Source organism: Leopardus geoffroyi, chromosome A3 (assembly GCF_018350155.1).
Source record: "Leopardus geoffroyi isolate Oge1 chromosome A3, O.geoffroyi_Oge1_pat1.0, whole genome shotgun sequence".
Taxonomy (NCBI): Eukaryota; Metazoa; Chordata; class Mammalia; order Carnivora; family Felidae; genus Leopardus; species Leopardus geoffroyi.
The window spans coordinates 79,282,932-79,308,313 of record NC_059336.1 but is presented as its reverse complement, the minus strand read 5'-3'; the positions used below and the strand labels follow the sequence as shown (position 1 = coordinate 79,308,313).

Sequence of the window (25,382 nt, the reverse complement as noted above, 5' to 3'; positions counted from 1 at the left end):
GCCCATTGTTGTATGGAGCAAAGGCTCTTGGAGATACTGTTCTTAAAGGCCAAAGTTACATTAGTATTTGGAAACCTATGACTATGTTTTGCAAATATCTGCAATGTTTTTGGTGTCTTAAGGATAAGAAACTGTCCTGTTTTGGGTGACCTAACCACCACTACCATTTTTGTTTCCTTGCTTAATGGACAACAAAAGATGATCAGCATTAAGTGAACAGAATAAAGGATCATAAAATCCTATTTTAAAAGTGACATCAAGGCTAAGAGTAAAGTAATAATAAAAACATAGAGCAAGCTGAGAGAAAATATTCACTGAAGTTATGGGAGTTAAATGATAAATCCTTTACACAGGCTGGAAGGGAACAAACAAAGATCTTGGAAGACAAGTGGACAAATACGAAGAATAGATATTTCACAGATTAGAAAATTGCTTGTAAATAAATAGAATATTTCCTCTTTTGATAATATTCAAAGAAACAAAAATCAGAATAGTATTTTTAAATTTCTTTAATCACTAAATTTAAAATCATATTTCCTAGCTGTCTGCTGAAAAGGCCTAGAATCAGTGACATTGCAGTAGCAACAAGCACATCAAATACCCAGATCTCTGTTTCTAAACACTATTCTCTGATAAAACAAATAATAGCCCTTTGAAGAAATGGCTGATTCTAGGACTGGGGCAAGTAATCTGCAAGATGAGCCTGAAGCACCTTGTAAGACCAGAAAGTAAAGAAGTTTTCAAAAAACAAAATAATGGGGGTATATCAAAGGGACACAAGACCAACCTGAAAGAATTCCCAGTGGCTAAAGCTGGAACAATTTGGGTAAAAAAATAAACAACATATCACTGGATTGTACCAGCAGTGTAAAATAAATAGCCCTGAATCCGTACTGATAAATAGTTAAGTAAATAAATGGAGACAAATCTCCCATACAGAAGAATCCTAAATAATTTATGTACATCCTTCAAGAAGGTGGAGCTTAATCTCCCAACCCCTTGAGTATGAGTTTGGTGACTTGCTTTCAAAGAGTAGATGGTGGCGGGGGGGGGTGGGTTGTTAGTTTAAGTGAAGAAATTTGACAAACATAAACTCAGCCAGGTGATTAAGGTTAACATCAATAATATGTGTTGATAGCATGTACCCTTGATATCCTTGATGTAATACGATGTATAAAGGGCACCTTACCTGTGTGTTCTTCCCTACAAAAACCCATAAGTTAAGTTGAGTCTAATAGTGATAAACAAGAGACAGACTCCATTTGAGGGACATTATTCAAAAATACCTGACCCCAGTAATCCTCAAAACTGTCAAGGTTTTCGAAAAGCGAGGAGAGCCTGAGAAATTGTCACAGTTAAGAGGAGCTTAAGGATTCATGATAACTAAATGTAATGTATCCTAGATCCAAAATAAAAGAACATTAAGGCAAAACTAATAAAATCTAAAGTATGGAGGTTAGTTAAAAGTAGTGGTTCCTTAGTTACAACAAATGTACCATAGTAATAATAGATGTTAATAATAGGAGAAAGGGGGAAAAGAGTGTATGGGAACTGTGTTTTCTGCCTACTCTAAAATTTTGTTTGATGTTTATTTTTGAGAAAGCATGAGCAGGGGAGGAGCAGAGAGAGAGGAGACACAGAATCCAAAGCAGGCTGGATCCAGGTTCCGAGCTGTTGGCAAAGAGCCCGACGTGGGGCCCAAAGTCATGAACCATGAGATCATGACCTGAGCCAAAGTTGGAAGCTTACCCAACTGAGCCACCCTGGCACTCCTGTTCTACTTATTGTAAAATTAAAAGATTACTTGGGGAAAACATCTTAACTTGTGGGTACACGTGGATCGGCATTGGTACTCATAGGCTCATTTTTCCTGCCACTTTATGTAACTCAATAGTAATGGGTTATTTGTAAATGCTGACATATATGTTGGTGGCATTCATGTCCTGACTTCTCATCATAAAGCAATAAAAAAAACTTACACTAAACCAAAAAAAAATTTTTTTTAAACAAATGGTTACTCCTAATATTCATGACAGTACTGAGGATATGGTATTCTCATACACGGCAGTGAAGTAAGTTAACATTACGGTATGAAAGGCCATTTAGCAGTATGTATCAAGATACTTCAAAATGCTTTGCCCTTTTTAAATTCAGTAGTATCATTTGAAGGATTCCAATAGAAGTAAGTCATCTAATGTATGGATGCCTAAATAGCATTAGTTATAATTGTGAAAAATTAAAAACTGGATGTTCAGCTGGGAAATAAATTGTTATAATGAATCATTTAAAAATTATAATAGTTTTAGGGGTGCCTGGGTGGCTCAGTCTGTTAAGTGTCCAACTTTGGCACAGGTCATGATCTCACAGTTGAGTTTGAGCCCCACTTGGGCTAGGATTTTCTCTCTCTCACTCTCTCTCTCACTCGGTCTCTGTCTCTCTCAAAATAAATAAACTTTAAAAAAATAAAAATTGTAATAGTTTTAGACTATAGTAATATGAAAAAGTGCTTTTGATAATGTAACTTGAAAAAACAGCCAAAATATTTTCATAGAACAATAAACCTTGGAATAAGAATTAGAGTAACATGTATAGAAGAAAAACTACAGAGAAATACTATTAAATCTTACAAAATAATTTTAAGGAATGCTTTAGAATGTTTAGAGAAAAGAAGAAAAATGGAGGCATGATAAGTGTCTTAAAATAGTTGAAGAGTTGCCATATAGAAATGGAAGTAGATTTGTCCTAAGTTGTCTCTAGCATAGAACTTAAATAAAGGAACTCTTCAGTCATAGCAAGGCAGTTTTTAACAAAATGGTCTGTTCTTTCATATTGACCTTCTTAACTGTTCTCAGTGATAAACATAATTTAAAAGCTGTGTATTTCTCCCAAGGAGAACTTATTTTTTATTTAAAGCAGATAGCTCTTCAAGAAATAAATAGATGGTTTGGTATATGATAAAGCAAAGCTAAATGTTAATTGTGGAATTTAAGTGGGTCTTTATTTTATTTTATTTTATTTTATTTTTAATTTTTTTTTTTTAACGTTTATTTATTTTTGAGACAGAGAGAGAGCGTGAACAGGGGAGGGGCAGAGAGAGAGGGAGACACAGAATCTGAAATAGGCTCCAGGCTCTGAGCTGTCAGCACAGACCCCGATGCGGGGCTGGAACTCACAGACCGTGAGATCATGACCTGAGCCGAAGTCGGACGCTTAACCGACCGAGCCACCCAGGCACCCCTTAAGTGGGTCTTTAGTAAAGTTTTTTAAACCTTTCATTGTGTTTGAAAATTTTGCATAATAAAATATTGGGATAAAAATATATAACTTAATCTAAGTAAGTTTTTGCTAATCACAAATTGTCTCAGTAGCAGCTTAAACAAAAATTGAACAGAATGACCCTTAAATGCCAAGTTTTAACTTTTGAAACACATACCAAATTGAGCCTAACTGGAAACAGACTAACCAGAGCAACGTATAGAGGGAAAAATATGTAGAGATGGAGTATTGTGCACAAAGTTGTGCATAAAGTTTAATTTGAAATAAATCTTTAAAACAGGTTACAGTTAATCTTAGAAACTAACTTTATTTGCTTTGACAGAACACTGGAAATTATCAAATTATAGGTAGAATAGTAGGAAACAATTAGTAGGCATAGTGAAAAGAGTTAAACTAAGGCATTAGAGTCCTTGACGTGAGGAGGTTCTATGATGACTTTTTAGGAGCATTAGCTCGTGAATCGGGTATATTTGGGTTTGAATTCCAGCTCTGCCACTAGATGTGTAATATGGGTATAGTCTTACTGTTTTAAGTCCGAATGAAAGTGAGTATAATAAAAGTAGTGCTTGCTACATAAAATAACGGTGTTAAATAGTATAAATGTTCAAGAAATGTTAGCAGTTCTTGTTGTTGTGATTATTGTTGTTTGACCATTATCATTACTGTCATTGTCATCCTTATCATTTCCCAAGGCTAAATCTGAGCTCTACCTCTTTATCTGTGTGACCTTGGTCTTTGCTTCTCCAAGATTCAGATTTTCCAATGTAACATCACCTACCTCCAGGATGATTGTAAGGATTAAATAAAATAATATTTTTAAAGTACCTTGCTCAGTGCTTTGCACATAGTAACTTTTTACAGAGGGACTCAACTAATGAGTTATTTACCTCTCAGAATTAATATACTTAATAACCTTTTTCAGGTATGTTGAAGGAGGGATTCTTTCTTTGCATTCAGAGTCAGCCTAGAAGCATCCAGTTAGGGAATGAATAAGTCATGGGGATAAAAGAGACAGCATAGGGAACATAGTCAGTGATACTGTAATAGTGTTGTGTGGTGACAGATGGTAGCTACACTTGTGGGCAGCATAGCCTAACATAAAGAGAAGTTGAATTACTATGTTGTACACCTGAGACTAATATAACATTGTATGACAACTGTACACAAATTAAAAAAAATTTAATACAAATTTAGCCCAGAAGACTTTTAAAGATTTTCCAAAGTTAATGTTCTATAGTTGGCATATATATAATCTTCTACATTATAATGAACTTTAAAATAGAAGGTCTCATTCTATTTTTGTAACTTTACATTCTACTGTTAACTGTAAATCATTACAAAATAATTTATCATCATTTTGTAAAGAAGAAGAAAAGTAAGACGCTAAAACATCGAATGATCTGACCATGTCAGACAGCCTTAGCTAGGTCTTCTGGCTCCAAATGCTATATTATTCCTGGTAAACCATATTATTTCCTAAGAAGAAATGAAACGATAAAATAAGTGGAAAATTCTGTATCTTGGGAAAGCTAACCAAGAAGGTTAAAAACTGTTTCTATTAATGCAGTTATTGTCACTACTTTAAAAGTAACAATGACAGAATGGAAGGCGTCTGTTTTCATCATTCCTTGGGATCTTTCTTTGGGGCCAGTGGTAGAGCAGAACGATATTAAGAAATGTTCATGTCCCTTAATTTTTAATCATTTTGATTTTTTAAGAGAAGAGTGGCTTTGTGTTTAATGACTGCTCTTCAGTCTGTTTTATATCTTATAAGGATCTGACAGTTTTGTTTTACATTTTATAGCTGCAGCTTATCTTCTGGTGTCCCTTATACCAAGCAATTCATTCCGCCAGATGTTCCGGTCAACAAGGTCTTTGCACATCCCAACCCGTGACCTTCCACTCAGTCCAGACACAACAGTAGTCCTACATCAGGTCTACAACGTGCTCCTTGGTTTGCTCTCAAGAGCCAAACTTTATGTTGATGCTGCTGTTCATGGCACTACAAAGCTAGTGCCCTATTTTAGCTTTATGACTTACTGTTTAATTTCCAAAACTGAGAAGCTGATGTTTTCCACATATTTCATGGATTTGTGGAACCTTTTCCAGCCTAAACTTTCTGAGCCAGCAATAGCTACAAATCACAATAAACAGGCTTTGCTTTCATTTTGGTACAATGTGTGTGCTGACTGTCCAGAGAATATCCGCCTTATTGTTCAGAACCCAGTGGTAACCAAGAACATTGCCTTCAATTACATCCTTGCTGACCATGATGATCAGGATGTGGTGCTTTTTAACCGTGGGATGCTGCCAGCCTACTACGGCATTCTGAGGCTCTGCTGTGAACAGTCTCCTGCATTCACACGACAACTGGCTTCTCACCAGAACATCCAATGGGCCTTTAAGAATCTTACACCACATGCCAGCCAATACCCTGGAGTGAGTAAAATTGATAATTATTTCTGTATCTTCAAATTGATTGGAAATAACCAATTTGTCCCCCTGGTGGGAAGTGGTGACAAAATATGGAAATATGTATAGTCTAACTTTAACTGTTCTTTCTTAAGAACTTACTGTGTATTTGTTTTCTTGAATATATGTATAAAATGCTGTAGTACTATAACATTGGTAAGTAATACGGATAATTCTTAGGTTGCTGTTGAAATTTTATCTCTAATTGAACTTCGCTATTTTAATTTATTTAGATATTTATTATCAAGATCTACATGCTGTGCTAAGCTGTGAACTATGCAATATTTTTATCTTAGCTGTAGTATTCCCTAGTGTTTTTTTCTTAACTGCATTCAGAGGAATGAAATGGTTAAGGAGTCCATCAGAATACAAATATATGCGGTCTAAATCTGGTACCTTTATTTCTGCAGACTGTTTATAAGTTTCATATTAAAAACTCCCCCCTTCATGTATAGCTGTCATTCCTGGATATTCCGTTATACTGTTGCTTCTTAACACTGTTGTAAACTCAAGATGACATCAAGAGGGTTTAAGTCTGGGAAAGGGGTTGGAAGAAGAGTGAAGAACCCTTTTTTCAAGCTGTCAACCTAGAGGCCACAAACTGCTAATATGAGAAGTTTTTTGCTAAATGGGAGATGGTGGGAGTGGAGAGTAGTGGCATTTTCAATACATTCAACATTTACTTAAGAGTTCAGTCAAATGAATGCAATGAAGAGTATTTTAATTACTGGTATCCTTGAATTATATACTACTTTTTCCTGTTGAAAAAAAGCACCTTAATTAAGATCCTTTAGACATGATGTAGTAAATTGTTCCACACGCCCGCCCCCCCCCCCCCCCCCCCCGCCAAGAAAGAATAACCTAATTTCCAGCCAAGAAATTTAGAATGCCTACAATAGAGGAAATGTTCTAAAATGTTGTAGGGTTAAAAGGTCACCAGAATGCTTCTTTGCCCTTTTTAGGCAGTAGAAGAACTGTTTAACCTGATGCAGCTGTTTATAGCTCAGAGGCCAGATATGAGAGAAGAAGAATTAGAAGATATTAAACAGTTTAAGAAAACAACCATAAGTTGTTACTTACGTTGCTTAGATGGCCGCTCCTGCTGGACTACTTTAATAAGGTAAAAAGATGTTTTCTGGTGATTTTTTAAATATGTTTTGTTTTTCCAAGTGAGGAAATGGGCACTATCCTTTTGGACCTTTTGAAGAGTTATAATTAAACTATAACTGAGAGTTTGCCAATTCTTGAAAGTTATTAGGGAAGCATTTTCCATGTAGTTACCTTGGAAGGATTTAGCTCTTAAAAATTAACACTACTTTGTTTTGGTTTTGGATTGTTTGTATGTGTTTTATCAGAATCTTAATGTATAATCTTAAATCTGAAGCTTGAATCCTCCTCTGTGTTGCTATTCATCCTGACTTATGCTTAGACAGTTCAGTTCTAGAGGCCTCCAAAAACAGCTTTCTCCATCTTTGGATGAGTCTTACTGTTAATGTTTTAAATTGTTTAGCCCAGATCTACCTGTCTTTTTTAACTATAAGAATTAGCCAAATAACAAAACATCATTATAATTGTTCAGAGCTACAGAAGTTATTGAATGGTTGTAAAGGAACTCTGCAACAAATGACACATAATTCCCTTAACTGTAGAAAGTCCAAGTTAATTTCTTAAAACACTTCTGTGTATTACATTTAAGACTTGGAGGTAATGTCCTTTATGGGGCACATTTTGGCAGTATTTCTTTGAACACTATAATATTTTAAGCTTGATCAACCAAGATAAAGTTATTTCAGGTTTTCTTGAGAAAATTTTCAAATTTGAATCTTTATTAGTACACAAAATGAGTTAACTTATGCTTTTGCTCTAAAGGAATTCTTTTAAAATGTTGGCATTAATTTTAAATACATTGTTTTCCCAAGGTTTACTATTTATCTTTTTCTTAAAAAAAAAAAAAAAAAAAAGATTGAGCTTTCTTAATTCTTTTTTGAAAAAGTAAAGAAAACATCTAACTAAAGTAGAAGGAATTCTGGTTGTACTTCTATATAGCAGCAGTTTCCAGTACGTGATAATGAAATTAGGTCTGTTAACAGGAGCAATACAACTACTTTTGAGGATTATCACATAAATTATTTTCAAGGCCATGGTGTGTTTAATGTTTCCCCTTCATGTTTCTCTTTCTTCCCAAGAACCAGCTGATGAGTGCTTGGATAGTATAAGTGTATTTTGTTATTATCCAGAAGATAAACCCATTATAAAAAATAAACATTATTTATACTGAAACTTTAAGAATATTCACATGATACCTCTCTTCCACTGTTTCGAGCAATTGTTGACTAGATACTAGCATATGCAACTTTTCTCCATGTTATTGAGAGCGTTTCTTAATATTATCTCCTTTTATTACATTACTAAAAAACAGATATAAACAGTCTCTCCTGTAGGTAGAAAAGTAGAGAGTCTAAATGACCATTTAGTTCTATTTTTTTGTCACCTGAGTTTTCCATTCTGATGCAGAGTTCTCAACCTGGACTTTATGTATTCTTCTAGTGCCTTCAGAATACTATTAGAATCTGATGAAGACAGACTACTTGTTGTATTTAATCGAGGGTTGATCCTGATGACTGAGGTAAATATTTTATTCCATTTTACAGTAGACGTATCTCATTTTAATGTTTTCACCAAGACTTCTTTTTTTATGGATATTTAATATTCATGCTAGACTGTTTTATAGGTCTTTAGATTTTGGTTATACAGATCAATAAATGCAATGTATATTCCAAGAATAATAAGGTGACAGTTTTTAGGTTGTTGTTTTCTTTGTGCATTGTAATTCCATACTTCTTATTTTGTATTTAGAACAACCACTGTTTTTATTGATTCCATTTGTAAGGGTAGAAACAGATGAAATTCATGTGATTTAATCACTAGCACAATTTTTCAAGATCTCACTTATTTGACAGTTAAGAAACTGAGATTACCATCATCAGAGGAAGCCATTGATACTGTTATAGGTGGTTAAAATCACCTGTTCATTCTTCCCACAATTCTTGAACATCCACAACTATGAGATGATTTTAAAGCCATAGAGGTACAGTTTACCCCTTAGTCTAATAATGGAGAGAAGACAAAAGAATATATGCCAAGAATACCATGAGAAATAAGAGTTAGGATAGCTTTTTCAGTTAATGGTGTTACAGAATAGGAAAACCACATTTTTGAAACTGCACTTATGAAGAATTTGAACTTGTAAAGATAAGTGGGAGAGTATTTAGATAAATGATGTGGTCACCACAGGGGCAACAAAGTATTGTCATATTTGAAAAAATGCCACATATTTTTGTTTGGCTAGAACAAAAGGTATGTGAAGAGTAGTGAGAATTTCATTCTTTCATTCAACAGATGTTTGAATGTCTACTCTGTGCCACGCATTGTGCTAGGCACTGGGTATACAGCAGTGAACAAGACAGACATGGTTCCTGTCCTCATGGCTTATAGGTTAAGTGCCATACAAGTACATTGTTTAGTTAAGGTACCACTACAGATGCTAGACGATGGATTTTGAACTTTGAATTATGGATAGTATATAGGTTATAGGGAACTGATTTGAGAGGATTAGAAAAAAAAAAGCTTTGTGTAAAATGAAATAGGAAAAAAAAAGCTAAGGATTTGGAATGAAAAGATTTAATAAGCTAATATGATTAAAGGAATTCTACCTTTTGGAGCCCTTTTTCCTCATTCAGGTGTACTGTTTTGGCTATAGCTGACAACCATTTCACTATTGTCTTCCTTCCGAAGCCCTAGAATGTTAGAGACAGCAGTTACCCATTCTTCATAATCTTGTTGCCTGCTGCTTTGCAATCTAAGGCTTGTGGCCTTAGAGTAAACAGTAACCAAAAACAAACAAAATGATTAAACGAATTATTCCTTCAGATCAAAATGTATGCATAAAATATCAGCTCTGCAGGTGAGCACTGTTTTTGTATTTTAAGGAAGAGCTGAATTGGGAGAATTTGACTTTTAGGTAGAAAGCAAATACATTTGCTTTGGGCACATGGGCACACACATAAAGTCTGGAAATATCTGTCATAAAGGGTGAGCACTAACATTTTGTGGCTCAGTAAAGTAAAAATGAAATGAAAATTTCCATCTTTTTAAATCACTTGTAGTCATTCAACACTCTGCACATGATGTATCATGAAGCCACAGCTTGCCATGTGACTGGAGATTTAGTAGAACTTCTGTCAATATTCCTTTCAGTTTTGAAGTCTACACGCCCATATCTTCAGAGAAAAGGTTTGGTCATTCTTCTTATTTTTGTTACCTTTAACTATTACAGAACAAAATAAGGGTTTCAAACCACATGTTTCAGAGATTTTTGTCTTTATCTCTAGTTGATGGTACAGAAGATGAGAATGCTCCCTGTCATCAAATATTCATCATGACCTCCCGATATAAAGCTGGAATGCTCTTGTTTATTCTCTAATGCCTTCCTGGAAAATAGGCAGCGTCTTACAAGTGTTAAGATTTAGGAGACTAGAAAATGCTTCCAAGCAGTGTAACAACATGGGTATTTTGTGAAGGTTCTCCAGCTGGAAACCTCCATGGCTTAGGTTAGATTATTTTTAGTTTCAAGAGAAATAACTATAAAATATATCTCTCCCCCACAGTGTGAACTCTGAACTTCATATAAATTTCTAGAAAACGGACATATTCATGACTAAAATAATGTGTTTTAAGAAACCTAACAGGTTTGGGGCGCCTGGGTGGCTCAGTGGGTTAAGCATCTGGCTCTTGGTTTCAGTTCATGTCTTGGTCTCGTGAGATTGAGCCCTGCATCAGGCTCTGTGCAGAGCCTGCTTGGGATTCTGTCTCCCTCTCTCTGCCCCTACCCCACTCGTGCTCTGTGTCTCTCAAAGCAATCTAGTTGGTTTAACAGTTAGTAGCTATCTCATGAAAATAATCACTTAGCTTTCACCAAAGATGTTTATGTCATTAACTTGATTTTCTTAGTGTTAGCATTCTGTAGGTAATAATAGAAAATAATTGTGAGGAAGTTTGAACTCAAGTGGCATATTTATGTATGCTTTTGTATTTGCAGATGTGAAACAAGCATTAATCCAGTGGCAGGAGCGAATTGAATTTGCCCATAAACTGTTAACTCTTCTTAATTCCTATAGTCCTCCAGAACTTAGAAATGCCTGTATAGGTAAGTTACTTGGAAAATATACCTGTGTGAAAACCTAGTGGAAGATTCTTACGGAATATTTTTTGCAAGATGTGGTATTAGTTCTGTGGTATTAGCTTCAGAAATAAGCTAATACCATAGATGTGGTATTAGCTTCAGAAAACATTTTTACTTTTTATGTGTAACTCATACTGGCCAGCAAATCCTAGAAAATCTAGTTATATTTTTCAACATGCCAGTAATTATGTGATCATGGGCAGGTCACATAACATATCTAGGCTCTTTAAGCTTAGGTTATTTCTAGATCTTTTGCAGCTCTGAAATCTTCTAGTCCTATATAAACAAGGTAGAATCACACAAATGTTTACAAAGGAGAGCTGATAGTATAAAGAGTTGGAGTAATTATTTCACTGTCCGTTCTTTTGCCTAAAGATACTTCTTAGTAGCTGTTCTCAGACTCATGAGTATTTTACCTTTTTAAAGTCCTCTTTAGAGACTGTAACTATTTATGGTTTTTTGTTTTTTTTTTTTTTCATTCACAAAATGATGTGAGTAACTGGCTGTCATGTATAAGTAATCAGTTTTGGTCTGATGTTCTGTGGAATTACTGGCCTGTAACTTCAGTAACTTCTGACTACCAGTAGCCTGTCATCATCACAAGGTTTACGTCTGTGTGATGTTGATTTTATGAAGACACGACATCAGTGTGCATGAAATATTTCCATTAGTGTACTTATCCATGGTGCTTCTCTTGGATAAATAAAATACACGTAAATAGTTTTAAACTTTGGTTTCTAAATGATATTGTGGTTAATAACTCTGCTGATTCAGATTTGAGCATCAGACAGAATTTCTCCCAATGTCAGGAGCTAAAACCGTTTTAGACTCATTAAAACTTTCCACCTGCCATACTGCAACCAATCACCCTAACAGGATTTGTGAGTTTCAAAGTAGCAGGTTAGATATATACTCCAGTTTTACTTTAAACTCACACTGTGTTTTTATTTTCAGATGTCCTCAAGGAACTTGTGCTTTTGAGTCCCCATGACTTTCTTCATACTCTGGTTCCATTTCTACAACACAACCATTGTACTTATCATCATAGTAATATACCAAGTACGTATTCCTCAAGCACAGTACTTGAATGTGGTTGGCATTTAATCTTTCTGCACACTGAAACATGGAGATTTATTTTTTCCATTTATTCTTATTGTACACTTTTAATGTCTTAGTGTCTCTTGGACCTTATTTCCCTTGTCGAGAAAATATCAAGCTAATAGGAGGGAAAAGCAATATTCGGCCTCCGCGCCCTGAACTCAATATGTGCCTCTTGCCCACAATGGTGGAAACCAGTAAGGTATGTTGGGATGCCAGGAAAACCATGTTTCTGTAGTACACAGTAATTTGAAATTTCCCCTCTAGCAGTTATATTAGATTTAAATGACCATTTTGTGGATCCTAAGAAGATTAGACTCATTTGGACTTTTTCCTTTTAGTGCTCTGAAATGTTGGTTGAGTATTTGCAAAATCAACAACAAGCACAAGTAATAAGTTTTTTCCCTCCCTCAAAAAAATACCCTAATAGAAAGTCTTAGTAGTATTTTTCACTAGGCTAAATTATAACTGGGTCATATTTCTAAACCTGAAGAGTCAAGTTAGGTGTTTATTATTGTTTAAATTTGACCATATAATCAATGACTTCATTTACTGCCCTTTCCTTATAATCCCTTGACCTAAGCCTAATATCACTGATAGATTTATCATCATTTGTAGTCTGATTCTTCTCTTCTAATTCATATTCTAAAATAATGCTAATTCTAAATTATAGAGAACATTGAACAGAGGATAATTTATCTTAGTTTCAACATTTTTTTTAACAATTTTTCCCTTTATCTATCTTCACCCCACTTCATTCACACTCCCCCTGGCCCACCGTCTTTGGATCTTAAATATACTTAAGTTCTTATAAAATATTAAAAATAATTAACACTGTAGTAACCATTACAGAAATCATTTGAAATCTATTTCAAAAATCAAATTTAATTCAACTCTTCTTGATGATGTCTGTAGAACTAAAGTGTCACATTTTAAAATCCTACAGTAATTTTACTTTATTAAAGTATATAGAAATAATGGGTAATTTAATTGATAGCATTTGCACACTGAAAATAAATTTGTGACAATTAAGATCTTAACATTACTAGAAACTTGGAATTTAAAACTAGGTTCTTATAGAATTTAAATATTTAATCAGCTTTTTAGTTTAAACTTATTACATTTGCACAAAATATGCTCTTTAATTTATTATACAATTTAAGTGCAACCATTTTATCATCTTTAACCTTCAGGGCAAAGATGACGTTTATGATCGTATGCTGCTAGACTACTTCTTTTCTTATCATCAATTCATCCATCTATTATGCCGAGTTGCAATCAACTGTGAAAAATTTACTGAAACATTAGTTAAGCTGAGTAAGTATAAAAGATGAGCAGTAAATTCCACTGAATTATTTTAAGCCCCTAGCCACTCAGGAAGGGGAGACCAAAATGAGACCATCCTTTTTTTCTTTTTTAAAGTGACTGTTTAAAAATATTAATTATTCTTGGGAACATTTTTATTTTTATTAAGAAAACACCAACTTACTGGTTTCCATTGAATAGTTCTGCCCAGAGTTTCAGCTGGCCTATAAAGGAGTGTGGAGTAGGGCTGATCACTTTGTACATAGAAGCCCAAGCCCTCCTCCATCTGCCCAGCAGAATTTAAAAACAAATACCAAAAACTACTCTGCTTTAGGGAGGCAGGCTTAGAGAGGTGGACTTTCCCAGCCCTGATCTTGAGGATAAGATGAGATCTATAGTGCCAGCTGTGCTTTGGAGCTGGCAATGCCAAGAGCAAACTGAGTGGGCTTGCCAGGATGAAGCAGAGGTGCATATATGAGTAAATTAGGAGGTAAGTCTCATGAAATAGAGAGATGAGTGAGAAGAAAGGAAATTTGATAAGATATGAGAAATATAAACAAAACCATCAGTGAGTTATAAAAGGGCAAAAAACTCAAATTATTCAAGAATGTGCCTGAGACCTATAAGAGAATTGCTCCCTTTGGGTGACTTTTTCTAGCTGAAAAGTCTTTAGAAGATATGTCCCCTCTCTTAGGACCTCCAGAGTTACCAGGGTCTGTGTGGCCTGTGAGTCTTACTTCTTTACGGATGGCCCAGGATCCTCTCCCAGTGTTCTGTAGTTTTGTTTCAGAGCATAGGAAGTGAAATGCTCATGGAACCACCACCCAGGTCAAGAAACAGAATATTGTCGCACTCTAGAACTCCCCATCGTGCTCCTCCTTAATCACAACCCCTTCCTTCTATGGAAGACGTTTTGATCCACTATAAGTAGGGCAAAAGATGTGAACATACCTTAGGTTCCATTATCCAAGAAGAAGGAAGTGGTAACAGCTGTCAGGGATAATTCCTCTTCAGAAAAACCATCTTATTGGTAAGTGATTAGAGTGTCTTCAGATTTGGAAGATTGTTCCTTCCACCTGTTATCATTAGCTGGTTTTATACATATGTGGCTGAAGTGCCACGTGGGGGCTGTGGGTGGGGAAGCACATGATGAGATTGGCCATTTCATGATTACACAGTTCAGTCATGGCACTTGGTAAAAAACTAAAACCTAGCAGTGGCAGTGATCGAGTGTGAGAAAATGTCCAGGAATTCTGGTAACACAGCCTTGTTCCCAGATAAGAAGGGGGACTTCTTAAAATGCTGACCTTCCGAAAAGTTCTTGGTAATTGTGTTCACGTGATTTATACCAAAAGTTATGTGAGGAACTATTTTGGCTGCTTGAACAGCTGTGATCAAATAGTGAATGTTGTACCCTCTTTGGGACTGTCTTTCCTCATCAATACAAATACATGTTTCAGGGAAAATAAACATGGAGGCGAGGAGGAAGGGAAAGAGGACATACACTTAGCCATCAGCATTAGCTAAATCAACTTTCATATTTTATATTCCCATCCCTTTTATAACCATGAAGCACTGTTGATGCTGCCTCCTAGCGGTTAGTGTATGAGGATGGAAATACTCTCCCAACTGCATCATCGTCCACATTATGATAGCCGCAAGCCATATGTGAGTGTTGAGAACTTGAAATGTGATTTAAGAAATGGAATTTTCATTTCATTTCAACCAAACTTAGCCAGATGTGGCTGGTGGCTGTATTGATACAAAACAAAGCCTTCACAAGTTGAGCAGGTTGTACCTTTTTTTTTTAATTAGTTAATTCATTTATGTATTTTTATTAGGATCCTCCTACTCTGCCATCTTCCCCAGAAGTCATGGTTATCTCTTAATGCAGAAAAGTAGACATTATTTTGAATATGAAATAAAACAAAGACCTAAAAGCAGTGCTTTCCTTATGTGTCATCTGAATAGCGAGAGTACATCCCAGTGTTTCAGGTTAACTCCTGCCTTCAGTTGCAATGATTATTTCCAGGGAGAGGCACCTAGGAGAGAGCTTGAGAAAGCAAAGCCCACATTGACTGTAATAGGGAGCAGGCAAATTGATAAGGAGTTTCAACTTGTATAATTTCTTCAAAAACTTATATTTGGCAACAAGGAAAGAGCAAATTTAAACTGGTTGTGTCCTTAATCATTTGAGCCTTGACGTTAGATGGTCCAAGGGCCAGAATATTGTGACCACAGGTGGGGTTGTCTCAAGACCTATATGATTGTAGGTCACTTCCAGTTTTGAGGAAAAGTCTCTGTGGTAATTCTTATGGATAACTAAGCAGATTTTAAGATTTGTTGGGAGACAAAAAGGAATTGTGTAATAATTGTATATTAGAGTTACAGGTGCAAAACAGTAAAGTGTGGGTTGGAGTGCTTTTGAAGTGGAGGTAGGCATGGGCTACGGAGACACAAGTGGGGAGAGAATTTGGGGAGAGTGAACAAAGCTACTGACTTCATGTGAAATAACTGTGTCTGAAATTACAGTATTTTGATATTTAAAAATAGTGGAATTTAGCCAAAAAAATTCTAAAAAAGAATAAGAGGGACTGGCACTATTGATTTAAAAAAAAAAAAAAACTTACCAAAGATCAGTAATTTTTTATTTTATTTTTAAGATTTAATACATACACATATTCAAAATAGCAAGAAGTACACATCACAATATCACAGACCTATCCCCCACTTTTATTAAATTTTTTTATCTTTTTTTGCATAAAAGCAGCAAATACAGGTTTATTTTCTCTTCTTTCTTACATAAAAGTGAATTACAATGTTTAAAACTGTGTGAAGCAGATATGAAAATACATGGGCAGAAAAACATACACAAGCAGTGGAAAACAGCCCCACATAAACATAAGGATACGTGGGGATTTGGAGTCAATTAAGATGACCTGTCAGATTTGTGGACATTGTATGGTATTGAGAGAATCAGTCAGCTACTTAGGGAGAGAAGGGGCAGGACTTTAATATCTTACACTTAAATAGATTACAGGAGGATTAAAGATTTAGCTGTGAAAAATAAAGTCATAACAATATTAAAGAAAAACACAGAATCACATAGTTAGCACCTTGAGATTTGAAAGACCATTAAGCAGGACACAAAACCCATAAACAATAAAATAAAATCTTTGGCAATGTAAAAATTGAAATTACTACATGTTGAAAAATGCCATCGATGAAAATATAGCTAGTGGGGAAAATATTTGCATTCTTAACAGATAAGTGGTTAGTATTGGCAATATATAAAGAATTTTTAGGATTCAGTGAGGTGGGAAAGGACATTAAGTAAAATAAGTAAAAGGCCATCAACAGGCACCTTCTTCACATACAAAACAAGTAAATGTGTTGTAACCATATGAGGATTTTCCCTGCCTTACTAATCATGATTTCTCTTTTCTCTCTTTTTTTTCCCCCCAACTATGAGATAAAGTTTAGATGGTATGCATACTTAAACAGTTTTGGGAAAGAACAGATGTTTTAATGGAGTCAATTTGAGGAGGCATATTATTACCATTATCACTTTAGATTGTTCATGACCCTTGATCCCGCAATACCAGATCTAAGAATCTACCCTACTCTACTCATAAAAGTGTCCAACAACATGCATAGGGTGTTTATTTTCACTCAGTTTGTATTGGATAAAAACTGGAAACAACCCAGATGTCCAACAATAAGAGTTGAGCTGAGTAAACCTGTAATTTATTGTATAGTCTTTAAATAATTCATCTGTATTTTATGGTCTTTAAAAAGATAGGACCTTAGATTACATGAAAAAAAAGCAAATTGGAAAACAGTATGCAGAATGTGACCACAGACTTAGAACAATAGGAAAAATCACTTAGTACATGTTTAAAAAAAAAAAACCAAACCTAGAGGCTTATACTCTGGTGGTATAAGAATAAAATTATGGGTTGCTTTCATTGTCTGGGTTAAATGTCTGTAAGTTTGAAATCATTTGCAATGATCATTTGTCTTGGGGGTGGCGGGGGAACAAAATTTTTTAGTAGTAGTATAGGAAGATCGCCTGGCTGGCTTATTAGTCAGTTAAGCATCCGCTTTTTTTTTGTAATTTTTTTTTCTTAATGTTTATTTTATTTTTGAGAGACAGACACAGAATGCAAGAGGAGGAGGGACAAAGGGAGAAGGCGATACAATCTGAGGCAAGCTCCAGGCTCTGAGCTGTCAGCACAGAGCCCAGTGTGGGGCTTGAACTCACGAACCTTGAGATAACATGACCTGAGCTGAAGTCAGATGCTCAACTGACTGAGCCACCCAGGTGCCCCAAGCATCTGATTCTTGATCTCCGTTCAGGTCTTGATCTCAGGGTCATGAGTTCAAGCCCTGCATGGCTCCACAATGGGCATGAAGCCTACTTAAAAAAAGTGGGGGTGGGGGGTGGGAGGGGAGTAGTATAGGAAAAAAAAAAAAGTATAGGAAACTGCTATTGCAGACTCCCAATATTTTTTTTTAAGTTACCAGAGTTGACATGCAAAATTAACAGTGAGATGCTCAAATAAAATTAAATGACAAATTCCTAGATTTATAAACAATTTTCATTTTCAGAGATAAAACAAGAATCTATCACCTTTATTATTTAACATTGCTTTTGACAGTTTTGTTAATGCCTTAGTAAATGAAAGTAAAAAATGGTAAAAGGAAATTTTTGCAAGTAACATTGTATATACCTAAAAATCTAAAATCTTCAAAATCTCTGGAATTAAAAAATGAGTATATTTGGTAAAAGTAAACAAATCAGAAATTCAGCTTATCAAAAAGACAGCTGTGGGGGCGCCTGGGTGGCGCAGTCGGTTAAGCGTCTGACTTCAGCCAGGTCACGATCTCGCGGTCCGTGAGTTCGAGCCCCGCGTCGGGCTCTGGGCTGATGGCTCAGAGCCTGGAGCCTGTTTCCGATTCTGTGTCTCCCTCTCTCTCTGCCCCTCCCCCGTTCATGCTCTGTCTCTCTCTGTCCCAAAAATAAATAAACGTCGAAAAAAAAAATTAAAAAAAAAAAAAAAAAGACAGCTGTGGTTCATGCTTTACCTTTTTTGATGTCCTGATGCTACTGACAACCAGTTAGCTGTTCCCAAAAGACGTCTTAGGGTTAATGAATATACCAGTTATTCAGTACAGATCAGAAGGCAGCGTCTACCAAGGGCAAATCCATCTATCCCAGGCTAATACTTAGTAATTGCATTTAATAGATATATTTATAATTAGCAGTTCATTACAAGTTAATTCACAAAGAGGAAGAACTGGCACAGTGATCTGAATCTTCTGTGGTAGGGCCAGCAGATTTTTTTCCAGTAACCAACATGGGAAGCCAAATAAATAGCAATAGGTTGCTTAATGGGTATGAGTGAGAACAGGGGGAATCAGAAGAATCAGATGTGTGATATTCTGTGGCTAAGATGTCTTGATGATTCAGTCCTGTAGTGAACCATTAGTTGTGGGCTTTCATCCATTGACTCCCACTTCCCATGGATAATGCTTGGATGGGCTAAACACTGCTACAGAAAACTAGACAAATAATCTTAACACAATTCAGATAGGAGAGACCCTAAGCAGTAAATATACATATACAATACTTCATCCTCAAAGCAATCATCTGAATTACCATTCTACCTACAAAAGCAGTTTTTAAAAGATTTTTAATAACTCATCTAGTAGCTTCTACAGTATAAAGTGTTATTAATGAGGAAAAGTTATTTGGAATAGTTTTTGATTATTGTATAGTACTTCATGGATGGGGTGGGGTAAGGACCCGTTGAGGATGCCGAAGTCGCAGGATAAAGAAAGATAAGTGGACAGAACCCAATATGTCTTAGGCCTATTCTTCCTGATTCTTGAAACAAGGCTTGGACGTGTGCCTTGATTGCGTCGGGATGCCTGTGCTTTGTACCCAGTAAAGCACCCCAGAACGTATTGGGGGAATGTGTAGAGTAGGATGGCATTGGCCTCTACCTTGAGTTACAGAGCCAAGATACCCCTGATCCCTCAGTGCTTTGTGAAAATGCTAGACTAGAAAGAAAGTGATACTTTGTTGCTCTGAAGGGATGGCCCTCCTTCCAAAGGAGGTGCACCTCAGAGAGGAAATAGGGCTGCGAAAGAGGTTTCATTAGTTCACCATGGTGGCACAGTGTTTTCCAGAGTGTAGTGTATATATAGTAAGATGGTCCAGGGAAAATAATTGTATATTCATAAATAGGTATGGATCTTACAGTGTCACAAAAATACAAAACTAGTATACTAAATTTATGACTTCTTAGTTCTGTTGCCTAAGGCTGATGTAGTATTAGCCTCCCTAAGTGAATCTAAAGAATAGTGTTAAGTAAACAGTGTACGTGATAGGCACATATGAAAACACTTAGGAAAATGGCATGAATGATTGAAGTTTGGGGAAACACTGGTTATTGAAAAGATTACAGTTTTCACAATCAGATCTACCTGGGGTAGATGTTTTGCTCCCTGGCTTTTGGGATGAACCTGAGCAGATTACATAGTCTCTCTAAGCCTAATTTCTTCATTGAAAAAAAGGGAAATGAGGATAAAACAATGCTTTTGAAACATTGGAAGTGATGTTAGATTAGGGAAGACCTCCACAGTTTTTTGTTTGTTGTGCTAGTGCTGGCTTTTTGGTAGTTGTGGAAAATAGGAATAAAGATTGTTTTGTTTTGAGGAATAATTGAGAAAAAAGAATAAAGACAAAGACTAGAGAAACTTACATTGTAATGTGCAGTCTACTTTCACCTGGGAGGGTTTAGGTCAGGGCAGGATTTAGGGGTTGGCAGACTTCCTGCAAAGAGTGTACTTTGCTGGCCATATGTATGATCTGCATCACACACTCTTCTTTGTTTCACTATTCTTTTGCAATCCTTTAAAAATACAAAAGCCCTCCTTAGCTCACATGGCCATACAAAGATAAGTTGTGGACCAGAATTGGCCTGTAGGCCAAAGTTTGCCACCCTTTGCTGTACTTTTATGGGTGATTATGATGCACGGACATGGGAGCATAGAAAGTCTTACCTGTACCTGACAGTTTTGATGACATACCCTTGTTTGCTTATATATATTGTGATCTTATAGTGGGTAAATGCCTCCAGCCCCAACCAGATTAAGTTAGGATAAAAGAGAAAGATGACAGTTTGCTTGGGGATCTCTCTACAAAGGGTTAATCTTGACAGGAAAATAAACTTAACCCACAAAAGGGAATCTTGGCATCCTTGGATGACTAAATTGGATGACTGATCTGACTTTCTTGTCTGTCTTAAGATTTTCTTGAATCCTTGGCTCATCCCAGAGGTTGGCAAATAATAATAAGCCTGCATTCTCACGTTTTTGTATAACCAGTGAGCATACCTGCACGCTGAGAGTTTTTACATTTTGTAATAAATACTGTTATTCTAAATATTTTTGTGACATGAAAATTACATGTGAGTCAAATTTCAAAGTTCTTAGGTAAAATTTTACTGCAAGACAGCCACACCCGTTCGTCTAGTGTTGTCTTTGGCTGCTTTCACACTACTGCGGAGTTGAGTATTTGCAACGGGGATCATTTGGCTGCAAAGACTGAAATATTTATTATTTGGCCCTTTACTTTAAAAGTTTGTTGACTTCAGGTCTAACTCAATTTTTTCTTAACTGGAGGAGGATAACTTTTATTACTTTTATTATTTCTCCTTCTCCATGATCAGATTTTCGCTGGAAGTGGGAGTGTGGAAGATGGGAAATTTACTTACAGTTGTGCTTTGAGAAGTAGGGCATAGGGCAGGGGAACACATTTCTTAAAGATAATACTTGACATTTGGAATAGTCAGAGGAAAGGTTAAAACTATTCAATAGAGGTTCCAAATAGAACACTGACATACAGCTAAGTATGGTCTACCCAGAAGAGCTTGGGGACAAGACTAGAAGCTGTTAGACTCAAGAGCAGTGTCTATGTAAATCCACCATAATTCTCCGTGTTTTCGGGGAAACAAGGTAAAAGAGGAAGGACCAGTATATTTTCTAATTCTCCTCATCCTCTCTTTGACCTTGCACCTCTCCCTTCCAGCTTAGCTAGTCCATGAAAATTATCTAATATGCAGGGTGGTACCTTAATCCAAGAAAGCTTTGGAACCACTTGCAATAACCTTTATTAAGTTGTCCCAGATAAGGTTCTAATACTTACAAAGCAAATTGGTTTAAGTTACCTCAGATCCTTTTGGGAATGAGGTGTGGAATATGACTAAATTCAAAGTATACTGCATTCTAAATTATTTCACTGGTTAAAGCATTGGAATGAATTCTTCCCCTTTAGGTATTCTATAGATTTCTAAAACATGTAGAAAATATTCATAGTTGTGACTAGAAATACCTGTAGAATTGTACCTACAAAGTTGAATACCTCAGTAGTATAATTTATAATTATAACCTATTCTGATTTCTTTCAAATATTAGGTGTCCTAGTTGCCTATGAAGGTTTGCCACTTCATCTTGCACTGTTCCCCAAACTTTGGACTGAGCTATGCCAGACTCAGGTAAAGAAAATGAGTTTTAGATGATTTGGTCTTTCATCTCCTCACCATTTGGTCAGTAATTTTAGGAACAGTGGGTTAAACACTAGGTGGAAAAATTGGGGAGGTTTTAGAATCTTAGTAGGTAAAATATGATTAGTGGAAATAATAGCTATTAAGTATTGGGCATCAGGTTGCCCTTTGAGGTTTTTTACTTCAGTAGATTTGTATCACAGGATTTTCAAATAAGCTAATATATTTTAATTTGTAATTTATAGGTCAATATAAATAGTTGTGGTAAAAGTCCAAAACAGGGAGGTATTTTGGGGGAACTCCTTTACCTGTCCTTTACCCTTACCTCTTACCTGTTACCTTGGAGTAGGTTTTCAAGGGTCTGATGTACTTTTTTTTACCAGCATGGTCATTGAGAACAGGAAACACTATATCCTACCTACTTTATCTTAAGAGCCAACTCTTTAAAGCGGGCACCTAAATAATGCTTGTTTCATTCTGGAGGAGAATGGCAGAGAAGTGGGGAGAAACCAGATTGGTCCTAAGATTTGATTCATTCCTTGGACCAGGCGCATTTAGATCCTGAGAAAACTTGGTTTCCTGACTGGTTGCAGCTGCCCATCCTCAGAGGAAGAGATGAGTTTGTTTACTTTAGCCTAAACTTTACCCACATTACAGTATCTGAAACACTTTATGCCTCTGGTACAGCCTCCTGCCTGGGCTGTAATGCTCTGTTTATTCTCCCGGTGGATGTGTGTCACACGGTGCTGTAATAGTTGTTTATCTCCTCACAAACTGAGCTCCTCAAGTGTAGAGATGGAATCCTCTCTATCCCTTCAAGAAATGTCATTTTATTCTCTGTAGTAGGAATCTTTAAAAGGCTAATTTACATTGATCACATGGCATAGTACATAGGAGACTTTGAGAAAATGACTTCCTCGGTTTTTTTCTTTGTTTTGTTTTTTTGTTTTTGTTTTTAGCTGAGTGGTTAATTCAGTAAATGGGAGATCTCTGCTTTTTCCCTCTGCCATTGCTGCTATTCTTTCCATTCTTGATTTGGGTAGTCGCTTTTTTTGATTTCTGTACTCTGCCACTGGCTATTGCTTCCCTGTTGTTTTATCTACTCCAGCACTTTACTGCTCCCTTAATTGGCTTGTTTTCCAAAGAATCCACCATCTCCAAAAACTTCCTTTAAAACAAAGCCAAACTGTCCAAGGCTTCCAGTCTGCCAGCGTGGTAGAAGCAGCCGTCAAGAAACACAGGCAGCAGGCAGAGGCTCTGGCTGGTAGAATTAGGCAGATTTTCCTGACACCAAGCATCTGAAGAGCTGGGTCCTGGTCCTATTCGACTTCTGATTTTTTGGGGTGAACTTGAGTGACTTACCAAGTTGCTTACTCGAATAAAATAAGCATATACCTGTACGTATTATCTAAACTTTGTCCTGTTTTATTAAATACTCCATTTTATCTCCCATATAAATGATCTTTTATTAAAATACCTATAGTCTAGAGAATAGATTTACTTAAAGATATACTACTTGTGTTGAAGAGCCATGACCATTTAAAAACGGGAATGAAATTTTAGTAAAATTTCTTCTGTATATTGGGAACCACTAATTCTTGTGAGGTAATTAAAGGAGGTTTGCTGTTTACTTTGCAGTATTCATGGGGGGTGGGGAGGATATTTCCAAACAAATTACTATTGCTTAACATTTTAATTCCTTTTATGGAATAAGTTTAATTCTTAAAATTTGTCTTTTTTCTGTATATAGTTTGCTTACCTATTATCCATTAATTGGTCCTCTGCAAACATTTTCATCCTATTTGCTGGTCTTAATTTGTCCAGTCCTTATTCCCTCATTTAATGCTAGATAATAAAGTTGCATTTCTTTGGAAACCTATTTGTTCCTTTTGCCCTTCAGACTTGTTACAAGTCTCTCTTCCTCTTATACTTACATGTAGAGTCCAAGTGACTAAGACTTGTTTTATCGGGAGGACGGTTACTATAACTGGAGTTAGAAGTGGTCTCTGAAAGGACTTAAATGACTTTGGATGTTCATCATAAGCAGTGTGTAAGCCTTGCAGTTGTTTCAGTGCTCAACCATCAGTACTTCTTCTCCCCTACTGTAGTCTGCTATGTCAAAAAATTGCATCAAGCTTTTGTGTGAAGATCCCGTTTTTGCAGAATATATAAAGTGTATCCTGATGGATGAAAGAACTTTTCTAAACAACAACATTGTGTACACATTCATGACACATTTTCTTCTAAAGGTATGTCCTACCTTTGAAAACTCATTGTGTTACTTCTACCTAGTTAGTGGTTGTGTTTTCATGGTGTTGGTCTTTTGGAGATTTGTTTTTAATCTCTTTTTCTCAGGTTCAAGGTCAAGTGTTTTCTGAAGCAAACTGTGCCAATCTGATCAGCACCCTAATTACAAACTTGATAAATCAGTATCAGAATATGCAGTCTGATTTCACCAACCGTGTTGAAATTTCCAAAGCAAGTGCTTCTTTAAATGGGGTAAGAACTGGGGGAGGGAACAGTCATGTTGTACTTAAGAACTTTCCTTAAATCACCTTTGGCTTTAGTACTATTTTACTATCATGACTTCTTCAAACTCTGGAAAAACTACCAAATTTCTAAAAACATGTGTTTTTAGAAACCATTAAGAGGAGACATTCCTTTTATCTCTACTTGTTTACATTTTTTGAAAACATTACTTGTGATGTTTCTGTTATTGCCTGTGGCTCATAAATAACTGAAACAATCAGATTAATGATCCATTGATTATAAAGGCAATTATAAACCTAGGGAATTAGGTGCCTTATATAGATTTCCATGATACCCAGGTCATACAATAATGGAATGCTAGCACATGTCCAGCAGCAGTTTTCCAAGTAACAAAATGTTGCTTAGATGCCAGAACAGGTTGCAGAGCTAGGTGAGTTAAGACCTTACTATTTGTGACATTCACCAGAAATCAGCCTATTTGAGAAACTGATTTCTAGATCGAGGCCTTAATTTCTCACGGATAATATCCTAATGCTGGCTTTCTAGTTTTAGCATTCTCTAAAAATGCAAAAGAAACCAGAATGGATTCCTGGAAAAGTAAATGTGTGTTAAACTGTAAACAGCTGTGTCAAAATGTTAGCTTTAGAATTTGACATGTTCCTTTCTGGGTTTACAGGATCTGCGTGCACTTGCTTTGCTCCTGTCAGTCCACACTCCCAAGCAATTAAACCCAGCTCTAATTCCAACTCTGCAAGAGCTTTTAAGCAAATGCAGGACTTGTCTGCAGCAGAGAAACTCACTCCAAGAGCAAGAAGCCAAAGAAAGAAAAACTAAAGGTTAGCTTTGTGGACTAATATTAATTATACCTTCAGGGTGGGAGAGGGGGAAGAATACACTCAGTGTAATTGACTTTGTAATAGCTGTCT

General features: G+C 36.0%; 1 protein-coding gene across 11 annotated transcripts in view; it reads left to right on the top strand.

Moving 5' to 3' along the window:
- The window catches only part of USP34 (ubiquitin specific peptidase 34), a 252,897-nt gene that overhangs the window by 226,144 nt on the left and 1,371 nt on the right, over positions 1-25,382 (top strand). For 8 of the 11 annotated variants that reach the window (XM_045446153.1, XM_045446155.1, XM_045446151.1 and 5 more), the window contains 12 exons: positions 5,081-5,715; positions 6,711-6,868; positions 8,296-8,374; positions 9,915-10,041; positions 10,847-10,954; positions 11,945-12,049; positions 12,166-12,290; positions 13,282-13,405; positions 21,878-21,957; positions 24,075-24,215; positions 24,322-24,465; positions 25,133-25,292. In XM_045446153.1, coding sequence (XP_045302109.1) covers positions 5,081-5,715; positions 6,711-6,868; positions 8,296-8,374; positions 9,915-10,041; positions 10,847-10,954; positions 11,945-12,049; positions 12,166-12,290; positions 13,282-13,405; positions 21,878-21,957; positions 24,075-24,215; positions 24,322-24,465; positions 25,133-25,292 — 1,986 coding nt within the window. Of the gene's footprint in view, positions 1-5,080; positions 5,716-6,710; positions 6,869-8,295; positions 8,375-9,914; positions 10,042-10,846; positions 10,955-11,944; positions 12,050-12,165; positions 12,291-13,281; positions 13,406-21,877; positions 21,958-24,074; positions 24,216-24,321; positions 24,466-25,132; positions 25,293-25,382 lie in introns of those variants that run through there. The other 3 variants (XM_045446160.1, XM_045446159.1, XM_045446162.1) reach the window with 2 other exon arrangements.